Genomic DNA, 17,948 nt, shown 5'->3' on the forward strand with positions numbered 1-17,948 from the left:
TGACATTCCAATAGTTGATGTGTGTTTATTTTCCCAATATGATTTTTATCTTTTTTAATACATGATTTCAGCTTGCTTCCTGAGTATTCTTTTACTGTACCTGACTCCAGAGGTGTTGAGCATTTCCTGAGGTTAAAGTTGATAACGAAAAAGAACCTGCCACAAAAAAGGTTTACAATTGGATCTGAGCAGTTAGAGTGGAGCAGGGTGGAGTACTTAAGATGAAGTACTTAAGAAAAGAAATCAGTCTCCAAAGCCCTAGTTTAAGATGGTGAAGCATTGCTCATTTCAGGATTGTCTCTGCAAGGATGGCAAAAGCACTTAGCTGTGAAAGTTAGTGCAGGCTGAATCACTGAGCAGTTCATCAAATTGACCAGGCTGTGATGAGGGCACAGGGGAATAGATCCAGAAAGGCATGAAGCTGAAGCAGGACACAGGTGGAATTTCAGTGATGAAGTCCAAAATTAGCATCCTTGAATTCTGCTCAGATACAGCTGCCCTGGCAGTGCCCAGACTCACACAGAGCCTCACTGCTGGGCTTTCATGTTACATGTCCTGATCTCTGCCTGGGCAGGTAAGGGACCCACAGAGAGCCTGGAGGCTGACTCTGACCCAGCCATGGCCAGGCTCCCTCCAAACTGCATTTCCAGCCTCTCTGGGCTCAGCACTAGCCATGAGGGGGGAAGGACTCAACCAAATGGGGAGATCAGTGTTTAAATCTCTCCTATGCACAGAATCATAGGATAGTTTGTGTTGGAAGGGACCTTTAAAGTTATTTAGTCCCTGAAATGAGCAGGGACATCTTCAATGAAATCAAATTGCTCAGAGTCCTATCCAACCTGACCTTGAATGTTTCCAGGGATGAAGCATCTACCACCTCTCTGGGCAGTGTATTCCAGTGTTTTACCACCCTCGTTATAACAAAATTCTTCCTTGTATTTAGCCTGAATCTTCCTTATTTTCAGTTTAAAAACATTGCCCCATGTTCCACCACAACAGGCCCTATCAAGAACTTTGTCTCCATCTTTTTTTATAAGCTCCCTTCAAGTACTGAAACAAGATCTCACTGGAGCCTTCTTTTCTCCAGGCTGGCTGTCCCCAGCTCTCTCAGACTGCCCTCTCAGGAGAGGTGTTCCATCTCTCTGGTCCTTTTGGTGGCCCTCTGGGCCTCCAACAGCTCCATGTCTTCCTGTGCTGAGGATCCAGAGCTGGGGTCATACAGAACATGAGAGAGCTCCAAACTCCTGGGCAAATCCCACTCCTTTGGGCACTCTGGATTGTCTAACCAGAGCACCTTTCCCTCCAAACCATTCTAGGCCATCTCCTAAAATCTCACTGCAGTGGCACCCACAGCTGCTGCATCACAAATCTTTCCTTGGCTCAGTTTTGTGTCTCGCTGGGAATTCAAACTCTCTGTATTAATGAACATTCAGCAGCCTCCTGCTCAGAGTGCGTGGGGAGGCACCAAGGCACTCAGGCAGTTGGAAACAATAGCATTGGCAACATAATGGCATTTAATTTGTTGACAAACAGATTAATGAGTGTGCCTAGAAGGGGAAGAATGAGTATTTATCATTCAAAAGAGACAGGAAAGAATAAATATGCATCATTACCAGGAGTTCTTGTGAAATCTGTCATGACAGGAGAGCTGCTGTATGGGATAGTTATGTGTATTCTAGAAGGAAATATTTTTTTTTAAATGTACTTCTAGAGAAATGCCTTGTTCCAGGGTGACATCACTGGAGTGTTTGTGCCCACTGCGCAGGAGACAAAATGTGTAATAGAGGAAGGGAAAAACAGAGTCACTAATGGGTTACATTAGGGAAAGATCAAGAGCCCCAGTAGATGCTAGGAGCTGGAGAGGAAAATGAGTCAGATTAGAGTGCATTCCCCTGAGAGGAGCAATGCTTTCTCTGGCAGTAGCTCTCCTGGAGTCAGTGGGACAGGAGGGGCTGCTTGGCACAGCTGCACAGGAGCAGCCACAGTGGGACCTCTGCTACAGAGAAGGTGGATCCCAAACCCTCCCAGCCCCAGCCAGACTTTTTGGGTCCTGAACTCCACCCTGCTCTGGGAGTGGTGTCAGGCAGACCTGAGTCCCGAGCACACAAACCCATTAACAGATTTCATACTGCAGAGTGAATATTATCCTGCTGAGCACTAGAATTATTCATGGAGTGCCACTTGTCAAAATGCCATCTCGTTACCAGGTAGAAATCCTCCCCTTGGGACTGTCCCCAAGACCACTGGTGAGGTTAGGTGGGAAAAACTGCCCTCTTTGTGCCCTGGCTGTTCTTCTTCTGTGTATTAACATGAAGTCTGCAAATTGTGTTCCCTCCTTGGCCTTTATCCCACATCCTCAGGATGACATAGAACACATTGGGTATAAAGCAAATCCATTTGTTTTGTTTCTAGCTGGTCACTTATTCATGTGAATCTCTGGAAAGACACCCACTGCATTAGGCCTAGATTGAGCCCAAGGGCCAATGCTATAAAAAAATTGACATTATAATAAATTTAGCAGCACACTGACAATTCTGAAGAGCTTTCCCACCCAATTAATTCCTTCAGGTGCACTCACTGGAGACAGGAGTGCTAGGATGTACAGACAGGGATAAACAAGCACATAAAGACTAGATCAGCAATAATTATTTTGAAAGTCAGAGGCCACCAATAGGAGTGGTAGAAGGACTTCCTACAAATTGGAGTCTCTCAGACTAAGGAAACAGGAGAATGTAATCCCGCTGTTATTTTTTGTGGAACCAGGGAAAATGACACCTCAAAAAATGGAGGAAAAGAAATACAGAAGACAGGAAAGATTGTTTCAGGGAGACAATAAAAGGAACTAGGATTAGGGAAAGAGACCTAAGAAATTGGGATTATTTTGAAAGCTTCAATACATGATTTTGAACACATTGTAAGGTAAATTTTAAATCACACTATGAGTTTATGCAGAGCCATAAGGTTAAATACATGACACCTTATTAGTGCTATCTTTCCACAATAGTAGGTCCCAATGGTAAGAATTAGAAGTTCAGAAAGAAATTTCATTAGTGATACAGAATTAAATGCTCTAGACTAGAGAAAGAAGAAAAGAAACCTGTCATCTGGTCAAGATTTGATCTGGTTGTTGTAAGAACAGGGAGATGAGTAGGTTTTGCCTCAGCTGATGAGGGAATGATTTCCATTCTGAGGGTGGAAGCAGCCAGGGGCTGGGACTCCCAAGAAAGCAGGGCCTGAAGGGGTGGGACAGAGAACAAAAGACAGCCAGGGCAGATGGAGAAGGTGTGAAGATTATCCAGAGGGCAGGAAGAATCACCACAGGACAGTCCTCACAAAGCATTATCTCTGCAGCTTTGCATTTCTTGGTTGGCAGGAGGTGAATGGAGGCCTCCAGCTGCTGGGCTGTGCTTGGCTGCTCCAGTCCCTAGGACGTGCTGCCATGGATGAGCTCAGCAGAGCTGCACCAAGGGAGCCTGGCTTAGCTCTTAGCTGATCTCTGCTCCTGGTATCAACCTCCTCTGGTGTTAGCAGCATGCTGGGGGGACAGAGTGGTGACATGGACAGTGTGGGCTTGTGTATTGACACTGTTCTCCTGAGCCAGGATTAATAAATTCAGGCTTGGCACAGAAGTTTAAGAATCTTTTTAAGAGAAGCTTATTTCATCTTCACAGCAACCGCTGCTGATACCAAAGGGGCACCATGCCAAGACTGGATCATCTCATAATTCAACTAATCTCATCATGCCAAGCTTTGTGTAGTTCCTCAGCTTGGTAGAAGTCTCAAAAATCACTGCTATTAAGTACCAATTGCTAACCTAATGTGGGGCTGGGCTGAACAAGGTGCTTTGACCCTTTAATGCACTGACATATTCGACCCCTCAGCAAAAATATTTTTATAACACTTCATAGTTTTTTTAAGACGTTTTATATCCAATACCTGCATCTTCTTTCAGCTCATCCAAGTGCAGCTCCTCACCAAAGGAGGTCACATTCGTTGTGGCTGCTGTTGGGGTCTCCTGCTGCTCCTCCTCTGAGGTGAGTGCCTGGCACACGGCTGCTGGAGCCTCGCTCTGCGTCACCCTTGTGCCATCGTCACCAGTGCAGGCTTTGCCTTCAGGATCTAAAACAGCACATCATTTAACCTTAACTAAACCATGAGCAGTGAAAGCTGAGACCCCCCACCACTGCTATCCTCTTGAGAAGAGCAAATCTTAAAGCTGTTCATGCTCAGGGGACTGAGACTTCTCCTAGAGCAGCACCTGATCTCTGTGTTAACCACCTGTAATGCAAATCCTGTGGGCACCAGCCCATCTGGACACAAAAACCCACTCAGGTTTCTCAAGGAGGCACCTATTTCTGTGGGCATCCAGCTGCCTCAGTGAAGGGAAGTAGCTGGCATGTGGGAAATGAGCAATGGGCAGTCAGAGGTCTCTGGGAGAAGGCAATTCCTTCCTTGCATGAGCAGAGCCTGTGGTGTAGCACATTCCTGGGTTGGTCTGACATGTTTGGGCTGTGTCAGGCTCTGTGCATGACTCACTGCCATCCAGCAATGCTGGAGGAAGGAAAGGCTGCTCATATTCCCTACCAAGCTGCAGGTTTTTAGCAGACTTTTAGTTTCTCAACTTTGAAAAGTGCGTCCTGTGTGATTGAGCTGATCAGAAATTCAAATCCCTCCTCATGAAGACTTAGAAACTGCTCCCTTTGCTTACTCTGAAAGATTTTTGTGCCAGTGATCCCTGCAGCTGTACGCATCTTGATGACTGAGGCTTTTCTAGTATTCTCTTATTCAGGCAAGAGTCTTCAGAATACAAACTACCCTTTTACTCCCTCAGAATTTTCAAGATCTACATCACTGTTGCAAACCACAGAAAGCAATCACTTCCCTCCCTGGGCAGTTCTCCATGCTGATGGATGCTCCTGCTGTCCGCCCTTCACCTCCCAGCTTGTACTTCTCAGCCCTGGACGCTCCTTTCTGGAAGCTCCTGACAGGGCTGTGTTTTCTTGCAATGCTATCATGACAAGTTCCTTGAACATTGATTTAAAATAGCAACATTCAGTTACCTCTTTTTGATGCTATTTGGACAATCTGCAGGGTAATTTCTTGTGCTTTTGGGTGAGGGTATCAGATTTGGGCCTAGAGATGCTGCGGAAGGGATGCAGTATTTTTTGCACACTGAGCTCACTCAGTCTGCCTCATAATCACGTTTGGTGAAAAGTTACTGTTCTTAAAATAGCCCTTGCAGTAGCACAGTTGCTATGATACAGGGAAGGGGAGGGGGAAAAGTTCATTGCCTACATTTCAGCTCATTGTGAAGGCAGCCTGTACATAATCAGGGGTGTATGAACCACTGCCCGCATGGTTTGAGGCAGCATCTACCCAGAGCTGTAAGCACAGATAAACCTGAGCAGCTTCGTGCTCACAAACGGGACAGACATCGAGCGGGGAGCTCCCTAAACGTGTTCAAGGTAACTGCTCTGCTCGTTCCTCACACCCTCGGGACAGGCAGCTGTGCCACAGTGGAACTGCAGCCAGAGACTCCTTCAGATCCCGGCCCCTGGAAGGGCAGGGGCTAATGAAAGGATGGCAGGCAGAAGAGACTTCTTTTGGAGCATTTCTGAGACTCACAACAGCCATGTTCTTGGGCAGGAAGGATCAGCTGGTGCTTACATCAAAGTGGGTGTGCTGCTTTGGGTGCCAGTGGGTCTCAACACCGTATTTTAGAGATGGTCTGGGGACAGGACAAAGCACAGACCTCAGCTCCACGAGGAAGGAGAAGTCCAGCCCTCAGCATTGCAAGGTAACCAGGAGCAGTGACTTCGCTGGGAATGAACCCCGCTGTGTGCCAGACCCATGTCATCTCTCAGGGAGTTAAGCTGGTTCCCCAGAGTGAAGCTGCATTTCAGGTGTTTTCCAGGGGCAGGCTGGTGTCTGCCCCATGTGAGCAGAGCCACAGAGGAGCAGGGCACAGAGGTGGCCCAGGCCAGCCAGCACTGGGGGCTGTGTGAGGAGAAAGGGTGACATAACCTGCCAGGGTGACTGACCACCCTCATAGCGACAGTGCAATTCACCCTGGGCTAATCCTGCAGATCCTGCACCAGCCCTGTGCAGAGCTCAGAGCCACATGGGCCAGTGCCAGGGCCAGTGCCAGGGCCACTGCCTGACACTGCTGACAGTCCTTGTGCTACAGGTCTGAGTGGCACCTACTGCAAATGCATGAGGCTTCTCAGGCTGCAGCATCATCCCAGCTGGGCTGGGATGAAAGTGAGCAGGAATCAGCTCCCTGGAAGTGGAGTAGAGCCTGATGGAATAGAGGGATTTGAGGATTTACTGTAGTCTTTTAGCACAGTATTGCTTCTTTGACAATTGCAATTTATCTGCATAAACGAGGACTTAGGCTTGAAACTGCTGCCACTTCAGCTCAGTCCAAGTAGGGCACTAATCATTTACTGAGAATTATTTGGGTCAGTTTTTATTCCAGTTAATAAGCTGCTTCTACTAATATAATAAAATAAACCTGGAGATTCACAACACTCTGTAAAGAAAAATAACTTGCAGGCAGCTGCAATGTCCTTCAGCTGACTGTGATCCATTCTTCCCTTTCTGGGCACAGGGAGGCACTGGAAATTTGTGTGATGTTTACAGGAGCTCCAGGCAACTTTCCTGCAGACAGGTAAGCAGTCTGTTTGCAGCTGTCTAGTTAAAAGCACAGCTTGTCCTCTCATCTCACTGGACTATATTTATTTCAACTATTTTAATTTTGTTAAAATGATCTTGCTGCTTGGCATCACCTTTTCCTTCCAACCATTCTTTATGCATGCAAGAGGTTTATTGATTCCTCATTATTGCCTCTTAATGTGCTCTACAGAAGTTCTATTTTACTGTTTTTTTGCAGAGCTGGGGAAATGCATGTCTTCAGATTCATGGATTATAGGGAACTTTCCTGCTCCTAGTGGAGATAATGTATATACAGTAATGCTAATATGCTAATAGGACAAGTAATTATCTAGAATTATGAAAGACACAAAGACTTCAATGGACAGAATTAAAAATGAACTTTCTAAGAACTTCCATTTTAGAATAAATGAATGGTTTGATGGATTATTAAATATAAAACTTAAAATATATCCAACAGAATAATATTAAAATTGCTTTACTCCCATGGAAAACAAATCCTGTTTAAAATGCTTTTTCTGACTCTTCAGTCGCTCGGTTTCACTCCAGCATGGCATCACTGAGCATTGTCCCAGGGGTTATTTATAGGCATGGCATTTGTTTTATGCAAAAGAAACTCAATTACTACTTTCCAAGAACATAACTTCTATCTGTGCGATTAATCAAACTCAAAAGGCCAGTCCTCTTTCATGACAGTACTTTCTGCTATGATGCTTTCAAAGTAAAGATGGATTTGTGGGGTTTATCTCAGTTTAGGTGGAAATGGAAATTGGGATGTTGTCCGTACCATTGGGAGCTCAGTTAATCTCACAGAACAGTCACCTAGATCTGTGTCTCCCTTGAGCATCTGTCAGGGCTTTGGAGCACAAGAACCATGTCCTTTGTGAGTGTTTCTGACACTTTATCATCTTTCCTTCCATGACTTCTGGTTTGTACTCAGGAAAGCTTTGAAATCACTCCATTAAATGCTTCACTTTTCCATGGGAATGAAAAGCAGGCAGACTGGTAACACATTACATCACAAACTTGGTTTACTGGAAAAACAGCTGAAAACATCAGATTAGGATCATTTGATGGGATTTGGATCCATAGGTTGTTCATGTTAGCTGACTGCATCTGTATGTTGAAGTATATTGTATATGTATATTTATCCGGCTTGAGCTGGATTTCTTGGCAGAAGGATTTAGCTGGGTTTAGAGCAATTATGTAAAACATACGTTCCAGCTCAGGCTGCACCACATATAAACCAAGGGAAGGCAGAGCTGCATTCAAGATGGGAGAGCATCAAAAACTAAACTACATGGATTGATTGCAGCAAGGAGGAACCTGAAGGATGACAAGCCTTAAATTCAGACACTGAGTTTTCCTCTCTGTTTGGATTGAAGGTTTTTATTCATTTGCTTGTTTATTCTGATTTTGCAAATATGTGTTTCCTACTGTCCTGAAAGAGCCTCTGATAAAAAAAAAAAAAATTAAGAGTTTTTACTTACCTTGTTCCATCATCTCCAGAAGGCCTTTCTTAATGAGTTCATCCCTCCCTTGCCGTGCTGTCATCTTCTTCTCCAGCACTGCACAAAGTAGTGGCACAACATAGCACCAGTTACCAACAGAGCAGTCATGTAATGGGGTGAGAAAGAGGCAACATAGAAATTCCCTCTAGGCTCAACTCCTGGAAAGAACTGCAAGGATTTTGTTCTGGGGAGCATGGATTGGTCAGCTGTTTGTGCCTCTTCCTTTGTTAAAATCACCACAAGCAAAGTGAGGTTTATGATGTGAAGTGCTGTCAGATCACTCTGAGTGCAGTCACGGGGATTTCAGAGCCTTCCTGCTGTTTACTGTGGCACCTTGGAGCTGCCTTGGACAGTGTCCTCCACTGGGACATTCCCACAGGATACAGAGGCAAGTGGAGAGAACTGCACTGTCCCATCTTAGAAAAATGTAAGTGACTGTCTCCGTACTGATCTCCTGGGACAAGCCTGGAGACCAGTGAGAGGATGCTGTGCTGTGTGCTGGGCTCCTTCTCCTCAGAGACAGCTGCTTGAGAGAAGGCATTTCACATCCTGCAGCTCCCTCCTGTCACTTCTCATCATGTTACTGTGACCTATATAAACTTCACCCCAAATAAAAGGGGTGACAATACTTGGGGCCATAAATGTAGCCTGTGTGGAGAAGGGACAGCCCATGGGAAGCAGTCTGGGGGCAAGGCTTGTGATTCACTCTCATATTTTGACCTTTCCTTCTAAATGTACTAAACTGTATTATATTGGAAGTCAGCCTATATGGGCCCCTTAAACATTATTAATCTGTTGAATGCTGGAATCTTTGGGTTGGGCTTGGCTCAGGTCACCTTTAACATGTCCCATGAAAGCTTTGCTATGCAGCATCCCTCTCCTGTTCTCAGCCTACCTGCAGATGTCTGCTTTAGCTTCTCATTTTTCTTTTTCCGCCACTTCCACGGTTTGAAGATCCTGCCCAGTGTTGCCAGTTTGCTGTTCCTCCTCACTGGTGGAGTTCGAATCCCTGAGACCAAGTAGTCAGAACGCACTGCAGGGGACTGCTCCATCTCATCTGAGAGGGGAAGAGAGGAAAAACCTGTTAGACAAAACCCCACAGTGACTAGCAAAGGGCAGGCAAAGGTGCTCACAAGGCAGTGGTGCCACTGTCCCCCCAAAAGCTGCAGGGAGCTGCCACAGCCTCCTGAAACCCGGAGAGCTGAGAGCTCCCCATGGCTTTAACAGGAGCAGTGGAAGTTTAACACATCTGTAAATCAGGCTCACGTGGCCTCCAGTTAATCACATCAATGTAATGCTCATTTAGAAAAATGCAGACCTTTATGAAAAGCTGAGAGGAAGCGTGAGAGAGCTCAGATCCCTTTGGAATCCCCAGATTCCAGTGCTGTTCCTGGGTCACAGGATATTGCTGCCTTTTAAATGAACTCTTCACATGAGCTAACACAGAACATGCTGACTTTTGTGAGCTAATGCAAATCTTATATAAAAGAAAAGTTTGTTTTATATGTGCTATGTAAGTAAAATCTCAGAACTACTGTGAAAATTTATTCCTTGAGAAAGCTAAGGGGAAAATTCTTTCCTTTTTGTCCAGCCAAGCCACAGGAATTCAGAGATAATGCTTCAGCTGGAAAATCAATTTAGGTATTTTTAATAATTTTCCTTGAAAATGCACCACAAATTTTGCTTATAGACAAGTGTTGCATGAAACAATACCCACTGAGTATTCACAGTTGTGTGCCAGCCAGTGCCATGGAGTTCAGTGGGACAGTCCCATAAATGGGGTTATTGATGTCTTTAGTGAGATTTGTATTACAGCACCAGTACAGTCATTGTTGAAAGAGAAGCTGCCATCAGACCTGTTGCAGAAATAAAAACTGAGCAGCAATTTGTATTTTTTTTTTCGCAACAACCAGTTATTATTTAAATTGTGGATGTGAAGCTATGAACATATGTACATTTCCAAGTAATTTTTCTCTGGAACAGCAACATTTATCATAAAATGCTTTATGACAGCAAGATCATACATATCCAGCATCTTCTAGGCTTTGTTTTTAAGTTAACAGGGTGAAAATGCCTAAATCACAGCATGGAGGTGGGGATTTCCAAGTAAACAGGAAACAATTTTTGGAAGATTATTAAACACAGCAGGGGAATCAACACATTCCTCCTCTTCCATTTAATTTTGAAAATACTGGTAATAGAGATGAATCATTCAGTGGAGACAAACTAAAAACTTGGCTATGTGAACTATTAGAGCAGAGAAAAGCTGTAACAATTCCCCACACACATCATGCATGCCCAGTGAAATTCTCTTTCTTTGTATTGAATTTAGAGCACCATTTTTCTCATTCCACTGAGTTTATCTGGGGGTTTAATTTACAAAAGACTTAAAGTAATTTTTTTTTTTTTTTTTGCTTTTGAACTCATGGTGCCTACCCAAGGTGATATTTATAATTTACAATTTGGAGGTCACTATTAAGTTGAGAGCAGAAAATAGGAATGAGTCTTGCACAGAAGGAAGGCAGTAGCCTACAGACCACAGCTGGAATGCCAAGATATTCTGCTCCTTTCCTAGCAGCGTATTCAAAAATGAGAAGTGCCACAGAAATAAGCTTTGAAGAATTAGAGCTGCTCTTGATTACAGCAATAGCAATGAGAATGGAAAATGGCAGAGCAGATCTCCTATTAATTTGCTATTATGATCACTTTAAAGCTGTAATAGAAGCCTCAGGAAATAGCATTTGGTCATTTCTTGTGACACCTCTTGAGTGGAAATAGAAATGTTCATGAAATTAGCTCATCTCCAAAGAGCTGCAGATGAGGCTGTGAATCAGAGCCCCGTCCCTGGGAGCTGCAGTGGAGAGGGACAAGCTCAGCTCAGCTGTCCCTGCTCCTTGTCATGATGACTGCACTGCTGCTCCTCCCAGGCCAGGAGTTTGTCAAGCATGGAAGAGAGGATTAAACAAGAAGCTGATTTACTGGCTCTGCTGTGTTTCCTTTGGGATGTAGGTGTCTGCAAAGTGGGTTAGACATCCCCCACACGTTTTTTTTAATACTGGTAGCATGAGGTCATTTGAAGTTTTTGCCAGATAGGGGATACACAAAGAACCAGGAAATCATTTGAACCCGAACCTGTGGGTCTCCAGCAATGCTCATGGTCCCAGATATTCCCCTAAGAAGGGGAATGGGGAGATATCACAAGGACACTGAGGTTTCCCTGAGTGCTTCTGTGGCTTACACCAGCCCTGCCAACTGCGTCTTTTCCCTCCCTTTCTGCCCTCTTGGTAGTGGAAATGCAAGGACTTTGTGCTTTAGACTTTGACTGCAGATTAAACACAGGTAAAAATCCAATGTCAAAGAAGGAATAGCAGCTAAAACATATGTTCCAGTGGAGGTTTTTGTGGGCTTTTTAACTTTATTAATGTTTCTCATATGGTACAAGCAGTCCTTCTCCCCATATACAGTTTCTATACTGTTCATTGGGAGAGATGGACACAAAAATAGAGACACAGCAAGACAGATGTCCTGAAGTCCTGAATTAACAAGGAAGTGGTCTCACTGGCAATGAGAATCACAAGAGAGCCCTTGGAGCACCTCATTTCCAGTCACTTCATTTTCTCCTGGTTGTGGGTTGGCTGCTTGGGAGATCAGAAGTTGACAGCACAAAAAGCATTTCCCACGTATAGCAGTGCCTGCTGGAGGAGAAGGCACTCCTAAATATCAGCCAGTTCCTGCAGCCAACAAGCTGCCAAGGCTTGCCAACCCTCCAACCACTCTGTGAAACATTCAGCACATTTTTTTTAGTCTGCAGTCAATATTTTAATTATGCTAACTGTTCTGTGGAATAATGTGGTTATTTCTCCCAGAGCCTGACAGCCTGGGGCCAGGCCATGCAATTACACAGGGGATGTCTGCAAAATACAAACAGCCAAGAGCCAAAATATGACTCTTCAAATCAGCAGGGGGAAGCAAGCAGCAGCTTAACTCTGTGTAATGTGGAAGGATGAGGGACAGCCACTATCAGGGTCCAGAGGGCACCAGTTTAACCCCAGCACAGCCAAGCCAGCCTGTTGGCCCTCACTGCCCCACAAGCAGGCAATCCTCAGCCCTGTGGGGCCACAGGATTTTGCTCTGGCTGAAGCTTATTGGCTATGTATGCTAAAATCACTTTAAATTCCTTGCTGTACACATGTGAGGGCAAAGACTCCTGTGCTGGAGCTTCAGCCCCAAAACAAACCCCTCACGTATCACAAACTCCTCACCTGCTCCATGTGTGCCAAAGGGGTGGAAACCAATGTGGAACTTGCCCAGCATCATCACCCCTGCTGATGGTGCTGGGCAAGTTCTTCTCACAATGCTAGCTGGATAATTTCTAGAGCTCCTAACAGTGGTGCAGTGTGAGTGGGTTAATGTCTGAGACATCCCCAGTCAGAGGAGGGGAGAGGTTCCAAAGTGACGGGCACTGCTCTGCAGTGCAGCTCTGGGCTGCAGAATCAACCAGGCAACAAAGAAGGAGCAAACAAACCATAATATTCATTACATTTGGCCCCAGGGTCTGACCCCTCAGAAAGAATGAGCATCTGTAGCTTCTGTTTACATCAGCAGCAGTTTTGGTGAAAAACTCCCCCTTGCTTTCTTCTTTAAAATATTGTGGTGCCATAAATAGAGCACTCTTCCTGCAATTCCCCTCTCTGTGGGAATTGTGCAATGATTGTGAAGGTTTTCTGCTCATAGAAGCTCTCCCATTTGCACATGTCAGACCCTGCCTCCATCCCAGCCAGCCTCCCACAGGAAGTGGGGCAGGTTTGCTGGGAGATCCATGAATTGCATGATGGGAGAGGGCCCTGAGCTGCCCACAGCCCTCATTGCTGCAGCAGCTGGGTCTGGTGCTGAGGTGATCATGTCTGGGTAATAACAGCATTGTTAAACTGAGCACTAGGCTCAGAGAGTTGGGTTTATCTTCTCGGGTTTTTGCAGAGTGTGTAGCTGGATGCCTGGGCTGCTGATTACAACCGCAGGATGCATTCCACAGGCTGAGGAATGGCAGCTGGGAACATCAGGGATGCAGGGCTGAGTTACACTGACCTTGCCATGCAGGCAGGCTGCAGGGGACACGGGATGTCCTCCTGTGAATGCAGCAAGAAGTTTGTGGGAAGATGCAGGATGCTGAATTTTAATGTGCTGGGAATTCTGGTAACTCCAATTCATGGTAGTGAAAGTTGTGCCTTGCTAAATCCTGTGTGTACATTAGTAGGAGAAGGACCACTGAAAAATCTGCAACCTGCAGGCAGTTTAAAAATAACACAGCAGACAAGAGCTGCAGGCAAATTTATAAGGCAGGCGTGCTCTGTTTGCTGATGAATTGGTTTGGGATGCAGCTCTGCATGTTTTCCCCTTTACTGTCATTGCATCTCTCTCTGCAACTCATGTATTGAGCTAAAAAAGGAAATAAAGGTTCCCTTTGGACAACTGCAGAGGGTAGAAACAGTGATTGGAATCAAAATGACCTTTCTGGCTTTTGGGATAGAGGTGCCTTTACCACCAGTAACTTTCAGTGCTGCCTGGAATTCAGGACTGCCTCTAAAAAGAAGGTGAGGGAGGATGACATGGGGGAGCTGAGCTTTTAAAGGGTTCCTGTGTCCCCCTGGTCACACCCAAACTGAGCCAGCACTTCCCTCAAGGTGCTCCTTGTCATCCATCAGTGAGAGGAGCCTGCAGGGAAGGCAGAAAGGTAGTCTTGGTTTCAGAGTTAGGATTATCCAGTGTTGTGAAAGAGAATTAGCAGCAGGAACAATCCCCCTTTTCCTTAGTTTAGCATCCTAAAAAACAGAGAACTGACCACAGTGACTGAACATGCAGGATAGGGGTAAGTTGCTCGTGTCTGGGAGCCTTTGAATGCTTCTGTCTTATGTTCCAGAGAAGCAGAATTCAAACTGAAGAGCTTCTTTATTGCACCAGTTAGATGTTTCCTGTGATGGAGCTCTTCCTTGTTCTAAAAATGTTTTCTGTCACCTGCATTTCTGCAGACATGCTCTCTTTCTTGACTCTCTTTGAAAGAAAACTGCAGCAGAATGTTCCAATTTGAAGTTTCCATTTCAGTTTTTTGAACATAGAGTATTTTTATTTTTGCAATTTTGAATGACTGTTAGAAACTAGAACTGAAAATTATGAAGGAGAAAAGAAGTTTTTTATGAACCTGAAATTTATCTAATTTTTGAATGACTTTGTATTAGAAGCTGTGAATGTTTCAGCATTGTTTGGGACTGATTTGAGAAAAACTAACACAGAATCCTTTGTAAAAGAGAAAACCTAGTTCTTAACAGCTAGATATTTAGAAAGGCAAGATACCTGTAGTAAATATTGAATGTAATCATGAGCTGATTTTGGGTGCACAGCTGCTTATGTGACATAGATTGTTGCTCTGACACATCATATTCATTGGACAAAAAAAAACCACTGAAATAAAGTAGGGAAAACTACATGTTTGAGGTGCAAATTCAGGAATTTACCTATCCAAATTTTTAGGTTTTGTATGGTCAATGATGTGAGGAAAAAAATGTTAAATGTTAAAATCTCTCTCATTGCAACCCTTTATGTTCCTGATTTCCCGCCATGGATTTCATCTCTCTGAGAGCTGAACCTCCCAAGGAGCAGATGGAGAGTGGGCCAGGTTTATCCACATGGCATCGACGTCATCCCCTGAGTTACCTTGGGGGGAAAATCTGGCACAGGAGATTTGTGCAGGCTGCAGACTCACAGGGACCCATGAAGGCAGGGTGAAAATGCAAAGATAAACAGCAGGGAAATACAGAGACAGCTCTGAGTTCAGCTTCCCTTCAGTAACAGCTGTGCTTGGGCACAATCACTTTTCCTTTTCCTGGGTGATATAAATCCTGATTCAGTTTTTATTCTTCCCTGCATGAAAATGCAAGTTTACTATGTGGTCTCCAAAGTCTGAACTTCCATTTTTACTTCAGACTCAAAAGGTTTGCCATTTGTCCTTCTTCTATAATTTCCACTGCTCTTTAGTATGTTAAATTATGATTTAACATTTTTCTCTAATGGGAGGAAATAAAATAAAACCCCCAAAACATAAACTTGTGGGTGGTAGGAGGGGGCTGTACTTGCCAGGGAAGTTTATTTCCATTTTGTCATGCTGAGCCTCCTTCAAAGTATTTGGATTTTAAAACCAGGTTACCCTGACATGAATGGGGAAACAGATTATGCTTATCAAAGGAAAGAGAGCAGGGAAGTGGCAACTCCAGCTAAATCTATTAGATAAAAAATATGCTTTGTATGCTTGAGATTTGTGATTTCTTTCAGAAAATGTTCCTTTGGAAAGCTGACTTATCACCTACCAGCATTACCACCAAGTGAGCCAAGGTGCAAAGAAATTAATCAGGAACTTTTCATGCTTTTGGATCATTGTGTCAAGCTCCAGCACCACTCGCTGTGATTTACAATGCACGGTGTGACATTACCAGTTCATTAACAAAATAGGTTTGTCAGTGTTTGCATAAAGGAACCCACAACAGCCTTACCTGGGTAAGAAAGAGCTCAGTAACAAGAAGAAAATGAGCCTGATGAGGGATTGCTGTGTAATCACTGTTAATTCAGTTACCTGAGCCTGTACAATGTCTTTGGAGACAGCAAAGCTGCCTTTTGCAAGCCTCTCCACCAGCTGAGAGCTGGCTCAGGCAGCAGAGCAGCATCTCCCCAGATCCACAAAAAATCCATTCAAATGAAATAAAAATCCTTTCAGATGGGCACTGCCTCTGCAGAGAGCCAGGAGCCTGTGCAAATCTGTCCCTCTGCAGCTGCAAGGGGTTTGTGCCACACACCTTACAAATCCCCAGGGCTGGGCACTTTCCCCAGGCCCCTGGAGGGATGCTGTGCTGCAGGACATGGGGAGCACAGGGATGTTCTGGATGTTTTGGATGAGGTTTGCCATGCCCTCGGAGCAGTAAAGCTGTTGTCTGCACTGCAGGACCAGCCTTTCATCACCTGCAGTTGTTTAATTAGCTGTAGCCTTGCTGCAAACCTGTTGAAAGGATGTTTTTTATAGCATCCTCAGGGAGTCTGCAGACTGAAACACACCCTGGGCTGTCTCCAAGAGGCACCTTCAAATCCCTTCCACTGCAGTTATCTCTGACAGCAGCTGCCTTTGGAGGGACATGGAACACCCAGGGAATCCACTGGTGTAAGGGCACCGTGTTTGCCAGCAGGGACTGCTTTTCTGGGATTCTGGATTAGTTTCTGGGATTCATCCACTGCTTTTTCTGGGATTTATGGCCCAGGACTGACCTCTTTAGGGTTCCTCCAGTTTACGGGAGTCTGTGTCTGTCAGGCATACAGTCAGCTCTCACTTTACATCTATCCCAAACTTGTCTATTCAAGAATTAATTGAATCCTGATGTCCTAGGCACTTTCATGCCCTTGTAATTCCATGCATAATTTCCCTCTTTGCTCGAACACGTCACAGCTCTCAGTTGGTGCTGTCACTGTTCAGTGCCACTGCTCAGATGGAAAACACTCTTTGTGCTCTGTGGAATGCAAGAGCATCTCCTTTTGTTTTGTTTTCTCCTTTATCACTTCTGCTGCTTCACACTCTTGCTTTCCTCACACCCACTGGCACACCTCAGTCACCAGTCTGGTGCTCCCTCCAGGCCTGCTCTAGAGAACTGGACAGAGATTTGGGAGAAGGAATGATTAGACAACAAAACTCTGACATAAACCAGAACAGCTGCAGGGAAAGGTAGATAGAAAACAGGCACAGTGACCCAATTCAACTCTTGTCTAAGGCTGTGCATCCAGTGTGGTTCCTTGTAAAACTGTTCTAAAGCTACCAGTGATTTAGACACCTGGTTGGTATGGAAATTGTAATGAAACCCTTCTTGGGAGGTCATTTCACCTGAATGGATGTTAAATACTTTCTAAGGATGGTTTGCTCTGCTGGATGTAACATTCTGCAAATATGAGACACATGTAGGAAATACTTAAATGGGAACATTGTTTTTAAAAATCATTTATTCCACTGTCTACTGGTGCCTCTCACCAAGGCAATTATACTAAATACTCAGCAGTTCTCCAAAGCAAGGTACCACAAACCCCCAGCACCTTTGAAAAGCCACATCTGTACTTAAACACAGAGTCAGATGCTACCAAGTCCCCAAGAGTGATGTCACCTGTTGTCACCTGTTAAATCCTGCATTAAATATCATCCTTAGCATGGAACTTTCTCAAAGCATACGTAAGGGTTTTAAAGCACTGGTCTAACCAAACTGCAGCATGCCTTCTAAAATTCAATTCTTCACTGGTCAAGGGCCAAGAGAAATAATTGCTTATCAAATTTACTGTAGTGATTATCACTGTTTGCCTGAACCAAGATCACAATCTAGTCCTAATGGAAATGGCAGGATCTTCTGAGCAAGAATAAACATGGAAATTACTCTAAACATGTGAAGCTTTCTCCTCTGCAGCTCTTGGAATTACTCCATTCCAGGTCATTTCCTTCTCCTATTATAGGAACTAGGAAAAACAAACTACTGAGTTGTAATCCTTGGCCTGTGTAAGAAACAGCAAAATAGAGAGACAACATCCCACATGGCAATAACAAAATGAGAATTTTGGCAGGAGAACAGCAATATCTGTCCATTAACTCTCTGTGTCACCGAGCAGCCAAGAAGGGAGAACTATGGAAGCAACTGCAATTCCTCTTGCTAATGTGATTTATTGGCTGTGTCTGCATTAGCAAGAAATGCAGTG

At 44.6% G+C, this 17,948-nt stretch overlaps 1 protein-coding gene across 3 annotated transcripts in view; it reads right to left on the reverse strand.

The window, feature by feature from the left end:
* The window catches only part of PHACTR3 (phosphatase and actin regulator 3), a 100,184-nt gene that overhangs the window by 37,925 nt on the left and 44,311 nt on the right, over positions 1 to 17,948 (reverse strand). For all 3 annotated transcript variants that reach the window (XM_053958680.1, XM_053958681.1, XM_053958682.1), the window contains exons 2-4: positions 9,079 to 9,240; positions 8,163 to 8,240; positions 3,937 to 4,119 (exon numbers count right to left, since the gene is read on the reverse strand). In XM_053958680.1, the coding sequence (XP_053814655.1) occupies positions 3,937 to 4,119; positions 8,163 to 8,240; positions 9,079 to 9,240 (423 nt within the window). The remainder of the gene's footprint in view (positions 1 to 3,936; positions 4,120 to 8,162; positions 8,241 to 9,078; positions 9,241 to 17,948) is intronic.

Source organism: Vidua chalybeata, chromosome 17 (genome assembly GCF_026979565.1).
Source record: "Vidua chalybeata isolate OUT-0048 chromosome 17, bVidCha1 merged haplotype, whole genome shotgun sequence".
NCBI lineage: Eukaryota > Metazoa > Chordata > Aves > Passeriformes > Viduidae > Vidua > Vidua chalybeata.